Source organism: Homarus americanus, unplaced genomic scaffold, assembly GCF_018991925.1.
Source record: "Homarus americanus isolate GMGI-L3 unplaced genomic scaffold, GMGI_Hamer_2.0 scaffold27247, whole genome shotgun sequence".
Lineage (NCBI taxonomy): Eukaryota > Metazoa > Arthropoda > Malacostraca > Decapoda > Nephropidae > Homarus > Homarus americanus.
This window is the reverse complement of record NW_024742868.1, coordinates 167437-177500: the sequence shown is the minus strand read 5'-3', so window position 1 is coordinate 177500 and position 10064 is coordinate 167437. Positions and strand designations below refer to the sequence as shown.

Here is a 10064-nt window from a genome sequence, read left to right as displayed (position 1 = left end):
AACGGGAGAATTATTACGTCAGGCCACCAGATCACATGCGTCATTCCTCTCATATCGCCAGCATCAACAACTGCGTCACTACGTCCATAGACGATCATCCTGGCTTGAGTGGTGCCGTATTGCCCTTTAAAGTTCTTAATGCATTCAGGTTAACCAAAGGACACGCTCTTTACCCCCACCCACCCACCCCACCCCCTGTCTTCTGTTAATGATTTTTACAGAGGAGTGAATTACACCATAACATTGTTGGGTTAAAGTGACGTTACATTAGTGCCATTTATATCACCACCATAATAATGTCTAGTGATAAGTTGTATGAATTTTTTTATATTAAGCTGTTAAATATTATCAGTATATCTATAAAATTAATAAATTCTTCTTTATTTTGTTTAAGTTAATTGTGATTGTAGTGGAAATATTTACTAGATTGGTGGCCCCAATAGAGAGGCAGTGATAGTAAGCCTTAATTATCAATCACTTAACATGTCAAAAAGTTAATGACCCTAACATCATTCAGCTTCGATAACAAATCCGATCGCTACTAACCAGGTCAGGGTGATAACAACGAGTGACCCCACATGACTCCAATTAATACCAAATGATCCCTAACAGAAAAAGATTCCCAGAATGTTAGATGGACTGAATAAAAATCAAGATTCTTTTTTTTTTTTCGTCTCCTTCCCTTTTGAGTTACTTGTTCGAAACTCTTCACCGAGACCCGAGTTCCTGGCTTCGAAACTCTTAGCTTGGAGTCGGGAGGGAGGGAGGGTGTTAAAAAGAGGGGAGGAAAAAGAGGGAAAGATGAAGAGAGGGAGAATGAGGAAGGGAGGAGTGAGGAAGGGAGAGAAGGAGGAAAGGAGAGAGGGAGGGAGGGGAAGATAAGGAAAGGGAAGGAGGGAAAGGAGAGGAAAAAGAGAGGGAAGGGGAGAGGTAGGTAAGGAGGAGATGGAAAGAAGAAGGTGGGATAAAAAGAAGGAGAAGGGAGGAAAGGGAAAGGGGGATAAGGATAGAGGTATAGAGGGAAGAATGAGAGAGGTGAAGAGGAGATTAGAAGGGAGAGAAAAGGTAAAGCAGCCCAGGATAGAGGGAGTGATAGGAGAGGTAGGTAAGAGGGAAGTACAGGAGGGAAGGAGGGAGGGATGGAGGGATAGGAGGGAAGGAGGGAGGGATAGGAGGGAAGGAGACTATTTAAATGGCCTTTAAATGTCTCAGAGACGGGATTAAAAGATCATTTTTTCTTCTTTTGTTTCTGATTTATTTACGATCCTGAAGAGAAACGGTGAAAAGTTGCCTCAAAGCTTCGGAACTCTGGGCAGGGTGTAGCTTGATGTGCGTGTGTGTGTGTGTGTGTGTGTGTGTGTGTGTGTGTGTGTGTGTGTGTGTGTGTGCGTGTGTGTGTGTGTGTGTGTGTGTGTGTGTGTGTGTGTGTGTGTTGTGCTTGTTTCGTTTATTTCACACATTTTGTTTCTTCCTCCCAGAAATGGACCGAGACCTGGTCCCTCTCTCTCTCTCTCTCTCTCTCTCTCTCTTCTCCCACACATATCCAAACTGCTTTCAGAGCTTGATTAAACGTCATGTGCCAACACACACACACACACACACACACACACACACATCAAGTCACCCGTGCCCCAGAGTTCCGAAGCTTCGAGGCAACTTTGCACCGCTTCACCCCACCAGCCAACATAGTAACAGAGAGTCACGAGCCTTAGCCAGGAGGCGGGGAGTTGGGCTTCTCATTAACGTCCAGCGGGTGTTAACATACTTTGTTTTAATTACCTGACTGTGACTAATTAGACCAAGGTATGTAATCAGAGACAGAATTCACTGTTCAGGTATCCAGACGTTTAATTTACGTCTTTAAATGTGAGATTTGAAAAGAAGTTATTACCATTCTTCCTGAAACAAAAAATACGGTATTTCGTCTCTGTTTCTCGGTGTCAGAAAAGCACTGAGACTCTGTTGATATTTGAGTCGTTTTCTTCACCTCAATTTCTCTACTCTTTTTCTATCCCTCGTTCCTTCCTTCCTTCCCTTCTTACCAGTCTCCTTACCCCACCTCCCTCCTTCCTTCCTTTTTTCTCAATCTCCTTACCCCTTTCCCACTCTCCCTCCCTCATTCCTTCCTTTCTTCTCAATCTCCTTACCCCTTTCCAACTCTCCCTCCCTCATTCCTTCCTTTCTTCTCAATCTCCTTACCCCTTTCCAACTCTCCCTCCCTCATTCCTTCCTTCCTTCCCTTCTTCCCAGTCTCCTTACCCCACCTCCCTCCCTCCTTTCCACCTTCCCTCCTTCTCAGCCTCCCTCCCTCCCTCCTTCCATCCCACAATAAGATCGACAGTATTAATTGAGCCGTGATCATCAGTTACCGAGTTGGGTTAACAGACCACCAGCCCATCCGACCACTTCAGGCAAGCTGTCACCCGCTCCAAGGCCTGCTGGATGTAGATAGTGAGGGAGTGGATAGTGAGGGTGTGGATAGTGAGGGTGTGGATAGTGAGGGTGTGGATAGTGAGGGTGTGGATAGTGAGGGTGTGGATAGTGAGGGAGTGGATAGTGAGGGTGTGGATAGTGAGGGTGTGGATAGTGAGGGTGTGGATAGTGAGGGTGTGGATAGTGAGGGTGTGGATAGTAAGAATGTGGATAGTGAGGGTGTGGATAGTGAGAGTTCATCGTTGTTTTTTCCTTTTCTAACAAAGCTTTTTGTTAAACCATTTCACCCCACCCCCTTCCACCCCCCCACCCACCCCATGTCTTTGTATGTAATAAGTAATTTCTGTTCAATATATATTTTCAACCTCAGGAATGCTGTTGTTGTTGTTGTTGTTGTTGTTGTTGTTGGTATTATTATTATTATTATTATTATTGTTGTTGTTGTTGTTGTTGTTGTTGTTGTTGTTGGTATTATTATTATTATTATTATTGTTGTTGTTGTTGTTGTTACACACATCTACACTACAGCGATAAAATTATACAATATCTCGAATAAATTAACAAACTTTTTCACAATATTTCTCAACCAAAAAAATACTTATCAACAAAGGAAAGTTACAGAGAATAACAATCAATATTCCTCCCTCGTGTTGTAAGTAGTATAGAGTAAGATCCAGATTATACAGTAGGGAAGTATTGATATTCCTCACCTGTCTCCTACTTTAATTGGTATATTGGAAATTAGACAGGTAGAATATATCAATACCCCTCACCCTTTTCTTAAATGTCGTAGAGGAAGATTAAACAAATATTGATATCCCTCATATTTTCACGTGGAATTAGGTAAGATACGGTAGGGTAAATATTGATATTTCTCGCTGTGTTAAGTAGAGATATAGGGGGAATATTATTTCAGAGATAAAGACATTGAAAAAAATAGATATATAACCCAACCTAACCTAACCTAACCTGACCTACGCCTTAGTTAATATGAGGCTCCTCCCTCCCTGCCTAAAACACATTCTCTCTCTCTCTCTCTCTCTCTCTCTCTCTCTCTCTCTCTCTCTCTCTCTAACCTATTATAATTTCTTTACATAGTTTTAAGTTATTTTCATATATAGACTTAATCCTCATATGTAGTTTATAATCCGAGTTACCTTTTATAACATCATCATCTACAAACAGCAGCTGAGTCACTGGGGTTGTTCTCCTCTCACTGGTAACCGAGTTTTCTCTTCTTGCCGGGACCACTATAGGAGGAATACAAAATAACATAAGCAAGACTTTTAAAATAATAAATAAAAATTCCACAAAGATAAAAAAACAAATGTACAAAGAAAAACAAATATTTATATATATATAAAAAAATCAACCATTTTTAGTAATGTATAAAATAATAAAATATAACTACGTCAAGAGAAAAGGTCATTCAAAACTACTTTCCTTTCGCTTTACAATGGTTGGGTGAAGGAGAGGACCGCGATGTTTCAGTGTCGAGAAAACGAAAGTGGCCACAAGAGTCTCACCACAACCATCCACAACTGTCCAAAATATTTTCCAATAAACGACTCCTCCAGAGAACACTTGTAGAGCAGGGATTTGTGGAGCTCATCTAGTCTTGGTTTTTTCCTCCTCTGAGTTTGAGAGAGAGAGAGAGAGAGAGAGAGAGAGAGAGAGAGAGTATTGACAGAAAGAAAGATAGAGAAGGAAAGACAAAGAAAGTATTGAGAGAAAAAAAGAGAGAGAGAGTTAAGAGAACGAAACAGAAAGAGAGAGAGAGAGAGAGAGAGAGAGAGAGAGAGAGAGAGAGAGAGAGAGAGAGAGAGAGAGAGAGAGGAAAAGAAAAGAAATGTTGTATCATGTCTTGAGGTGTGTGTGTGTGTGTGTGTGTGTGTGTGTGTACCAGAGGTGGACCAGAAGCCAACACACACTAATTAAGACTCAAAATAATGAGAGAGTGATACAGTGACTTACAGTGACATGATGCATTATATAAATTTAATGACTTAGATAAGTATGATGACTTACCTGAGATCAATTAGTGTACAGTGTCAATAAAACGAGATATGCTTCATATAATACAACTAATAAGAGTTTGGTGACTGGACAGCTTAAAAACAGCAAATAAAGCTTCGATTACAGAGATTAAACTTACCAGAACGACTCAAAAAAAAAATCATTTCAGTAAACCGATCATCGAATACGACAACCTAACACAGTATAACAACTCCCACCTCCAGTACGATAGATCACACGCTTGAAACACACCAGTTAAACCACACTCGTACAATAACTAACCATCACGTACGATACACCGCAGGATGTAAACATTAATCAGCTGTTTCACACGTGTTTTCCTCACCCCCGGAGGCGTATATTCATGTCTCTGTTACCTCTTACTTCGTGTTGCCACAAATTTAGCTCGCTCGTAAATAACCCGCCAGCCTTCCCAACCCGTAAATATTGGCCATGGATTGGGATTAACGATGCTATTACGCCTTTTGGACCCCAAGTTAGAAACATTTTCAACGTGGGAATTCGGACAATTGTTGGAGGTGTGTGTTGGTGTTGTTGACTCACTCGTGTGTTATGTAAACATTGTGTGTGTGTGTGTGTGTGTGTGTGTGTAAAAGGTTTAATCAAAATTAATCCAAGCGTCTAAATAAAATTATTGGACACACACACACACACACACACACAGGGTCAGCTGGAAGAACTAAAAAAAAAAAATACAGGAAATTAAGCATAAAATAGATGAAATTTTTTTGGCCCGTTTATTTTTGGGGAAACAGCCGGTTGTTACCTCTCCCCCCAACAGCTTCTCTCTCTACTGCCCTGCCTCAACCTACTGCTGCCTCCCCCCAATCCCCCTCACCCCCCCCATTATTCCTCACTTCCCCATTGCCTCATCCAAGTAGAGTGGAGGCATCGCCTCACCACTAATAGATTGAAGAAGAAACACAACAACATCTTCCAGACCACAAAGAACCCAGCAACATCTTCCAGACCACAAAGAACCCAGCAACATCTTCCAGACCACAACAGAACCCAGCAACATCTTCCAGACCACAACAGAACCTCCAGCAACATCTTCCAGACCACAACAGAACCCAGCAACATCTTCCAGACACAACAGAACCCAGCAACATCTTCCAGACCACAACAGAACTCCAGCAATCTTCCAGACTACAACAGAACCCAAGTAGCAACATCTTCCAGACCACAACAGAACCTAAGTAACATCTTCCAGACCACAACAGAACTCAGCAACATCTTCCAGGACCACAACAGAACCCAGCAACATCTTCCAGACCAACAGAACCCAGCAGCAACATCTTCCAGACCACAACAGAAATCCAGCAGCAAATATCTTCCAGACCACAACAGAACCCATAAACATCTTCCAGACCACAACAGAACCCAGCAACATCTTCCAGACCACAACAGAACCCAAGGCAACATCTTCCAGACCACAAATAGAACCCAGCAACATCTTTCCAGACCACAACAACAGAACCCAGCAACATCTCCAGACCACAACAGAACTCCAGCAAATATCTTCTCCAGACCACAACAGAACCCAGCAACATCTTCCAGGACCACAACAGAAACTCCAGCAACATCTTCCAGAATTCACAACAGAACCCAGCAACATCTTCCAGACCACAATGAACCCAGCAACATCTTCCAGACCACAACAGAACCCAGCAGCAACACCCTCCAGACCACAACAGAACCCAGCAACATCTTCCAGACCACAACAGAACCCAGCAACATCTTCCAGACCACAAAAGAACCCAGCAACATCTTCCAGACCACAAAAGAACCCAGCAACATCTTCCAGACCACAAAAGAACCCAGCAACATCTTCCAGACCACAAAAGAACCCAGCAACATCTTCCAGACCACAAAAGAACCCAGCAACATCTTCCAGACCACAAAAGAACCCAGCAACATCTTCCAGACCACAAAAGAACCCAGCAACATCTTCCAGACCACAAAAGAACCCAGCAACATCTTCCAGGACCACAAAAGAACCCAGCAACAACATCTTCCAGGCCACAACCAGACCCAGCAACATCTTCCAGACCACAAAAGAACCTTAACATCTTCAGGCCACAACAAGACAACAACTCTTCCCAGGCCACAAAAGACAGCAACATCTTCCAGGCACGCTTAGAACCAGCAACATCTTCCAGACCACAAAAGAACCCAGCAACATCTTCCAGGCCACAACAAGACCCAACAGCATCTTCAGGCCACAAAGACAGCAACATCTTCCAGGCCACAAAAAGAACCCAGCAACATCTTCCAGACCACAAAAGAACCCAGCAACATCTTCCAGACCACAAAAGAACCCAGCAACATCTTCCAGACCACAAAAGAACCCAGCAACATCTTCCAGACCACAAAAGAACCCAGCAACATCTTCCAGACCACAAAAGAACCCAGCAACATCTTCCAGACCACAAAAGAACCCAGCAACATCTTCCAGACCACAAAAGAACCCAGCAACATCTTCCAGACCACAAAAGAACCCAGCAACATCTTCCAGGCCAAAAGAACCCAGCAACATCTTCCAGGCCACAACAGAACCCAACAACATCTTCAAGGCCACAACAGAACCCAGCCAACATCTTCCAAGCCACAAAAAAAGAACCCAGCAACATCTTCCAGACTACAAAAAAGAACCCAGCAACATCTTCCAGGCCACAAAAAGAACCCAGCAACATCTTCCAGGCCACAACAGAGACCCAACAACATCTTCAAGGCCACAACAGAACCCAGCAACATCTTCCAAGCCACAAAAAGAACCCAGCAACATCTTCCAGACCACAAAAGAACCCAACAACATCTTCAGACCACCAGCAACATCTTCCAGACCACAAAAGAACCCAGCAACATCTTCCAGACCACAAAAGAACCCAGCAACATCTTCCAGACCACCAAAAGAACCCAGCAACATCTTCCAGACCACAAAAGAACCCAGCAACATCTTCCAGACCACAAAAGAACCCAGCAACATCTTCCAGACCACAAAAGAACCCAGCAACATCTTCCAGACCACAAAAGAACCCAGCAACATCTTCCAGACCACAAAAGAACCCAGCATTGCTTTCCAGTTTCCCAAAGAGGTTAGCATCATCTTCCAGTCCACAAGATCCGGGAATGAGGAGCACCAGACATCACTTCCAGATCACTTTTGTTTTCTGCCTCACCTCCTGGAATAGGTTTGCCAGGCACACATATCATCCTCTTATGCCGAGGCAGAGTGAAAAATAGCGGTGGGGGGCAGACTTGTGGGTAATATATACGCCGCCGTTACTCAGTGAGGGAGTCAGCTGGGTCTCCTATGAATTATTTATCACCGAGCACAAAGGAATGATCAGTGAGAGGTTCCAGACGGACTTAAGGAAAGGAAGATATCAACAACAACACACACACGCACACACACACACACAAACACACACAAACACACACACACACACACACACACACACACACGCTTGTTGTGAGGATTAAAAAGTTAGCATTGACAGTGCTGTTACACATACACCAGCAGCTACAAGAAGATAAATGCCGAGTCTTCACGATACACAACAACACCCGACACTGACAAACGATCACTATTGAAACATCATCCTGCCTGCGAGCCCTTACCATGGTAGGGTAAATACCTAAACAGTGACGCACTTACTGTAAATTAATCACCTCTAGAAACTGTCTCATGTTATCGTTTTTTGCAGCCACCGAAAAACACTTTGACTTCTTTAACCCCTAAAAGAAACTCTTATCACCGTCGCAACATTTGATAAATTCGGGTATAATTCACACCAAAACCGTATCATGTGGTCCTTGTCACATATTGATCAAACCTACTAAGTTTGGTGAAAATCCTCAGACCCGTTTTCGAGTTATTTTGAAGACAGAAAGAAAGACTGACAAAAAAAACACAATATTGATTCTTTCAAGTAAATCAAAACACTTGACAGTAGCACCACTGAACCCAACCCTCGGGCACTAAGCTCTCGAGGTAACTCAGAGACACGACAGATATTGTGGAGAAGAGGAAAAGAATATAAGGAGAAAAACAGATCAAGAATGAAGGGAAGGGAAGGTCAAAGTGCAAGGGTGAGCAGTTAGGTCAGAAGATACAGACAGGCGAGGTCACTGGGGGATGGTAAGTCAGGTCACCGAGTAGATGACGTGAAAATTAAGTACTTCAGCTTATTTCCCCAGATGAGTGAACACATTAAGGCTACCAGGGTGCTAGGTTAGGTTAGGTTAGGTATTAAAGATAGTTCTTTCTTAGACTGCTAATCATCATCATTAGAACTCATTTCACACACACACACACACACACACACACACACACACACACACACACACACACACACACACACACACGGTACACTCTGTATATTATGCGAGCGCTCTGGTCTGTGTGAGTAAATACATTTTTTGTAGTATGTAGTATTCTAAACATTTGCATCGGAATTTCAGAGCTGTAGTGTGTTCTCTTTATAATGGCATTCCATTTAGGTGCAGGGGTTTAGAGCTGATATGAGTGTGTGTGTATGTTGGTGTGTGTGTGTGTGTGTGTGTGTTATGCACACACAGGATGGTGTAATGCGTCTAGTTGGCAGCATTTTGTTAGTCTTCGGTGCAAGTACTGCTTGCTCCCTCTCGCTTTCAGTTACCGCCGCTGGCTAGCCCTGTGGCGAACAGGGAAGCAACTTGCACAAGTCTTCCCCTGCCAGTACACAGCCTCTTCACCACCAAGACTCCTGTGCCTCCACGTGGCAACACACGATAACTGGGTGTCTCGTGGGCCCAGGCTAGACCAGCAGGGGATCTCGGAGCAGCAGTAGGCCCCAGAGGAACGGCGCATAGGCCCACTGGCATGTGGACACGTCCTGGCGCCTACCAACCACTGCCTTGTGGATTAACCCTGGTAGGTATAAGGCTACGGGAGTAAGCCCCAAACGAAAAATCTGCGGTGGAGTCCTGCATCAGGCAGACATGCTTACAGAGCTCCAACAAGACCCCAACGGCGGTGTAGGCGGAAGAGGTGACCACCATGGGAACCTAACTACTACACAGGCGGATGAAGGTAATGCCTGATGGACAGGCTACTAAGGCGAAACCCAACAAACTGGGTTATCGGCAGTCAATTGCAACTCTTCCTCTCCCCAGTTATTGTAGCTACCTACACCACTGGATCAGGAAAAGGGAGAGCCAAGATGTGTGGTTGCAGCCTGCGCTCCTGCCTCTCCACATAAATCAACTCTCACACAGCCATCATTCAGCTCATCATACCTCTCATCATCAAAACCCCTATACGCCCAAAAAGTCCTATGGCGACGGACGAGTGGCGACGGGGACGGGCAGAGATGACTGCCGGGAGACTTTAGTCACAGCTCAGCACATGGGCGGCACATATAAGATGGTCGTTTATGCACTGGGATCGAAGCAGCAGTGCAATCCGGTTCTGTCTGCGCGACTGAGCAGCCCTTTCCAGGAGCCACTATGTTCACCCCACATGGAGAAAGGGCTAGAAAGGGTGCCCTAAACATAGCCTGCCTAAAGAACCAACCTGACTGGGCATCCACACCCAGTAAAGCCCTCCC

The 10064-nt window shown here is 44.3% G+C and overlaps 1 protein-coding gene across 1 annotated transcript in view; it reads left to right on the top strand.

Moving 5' to 3' along the window:
* LOC121877063 (proteoglycan 4-like) overlaps positions 1–7664 on the top strand; it is a 7695-nt gene extending 31 nt beyond the window's left edge. The window contains exons 1-3 of the mRNA XM_042382667.1: positions 1–116; positions 5252–6491; positions 6577–7664. The exon at positions 1–116 is cut by the window's left edge and continues 31 nt beyond it. Coding sequence (XP_042238601.1) covers positions 1–116; positions 5252–6491; positions 6577–7664 — 2444 coding nt within the window. The remainder of the gene's footprint in view (positions 117–5251; positions 6492–6576) is intronic.
* The last annotated feature ends 2400 nt before the right edge of the window (positions 7665–10064 follow it).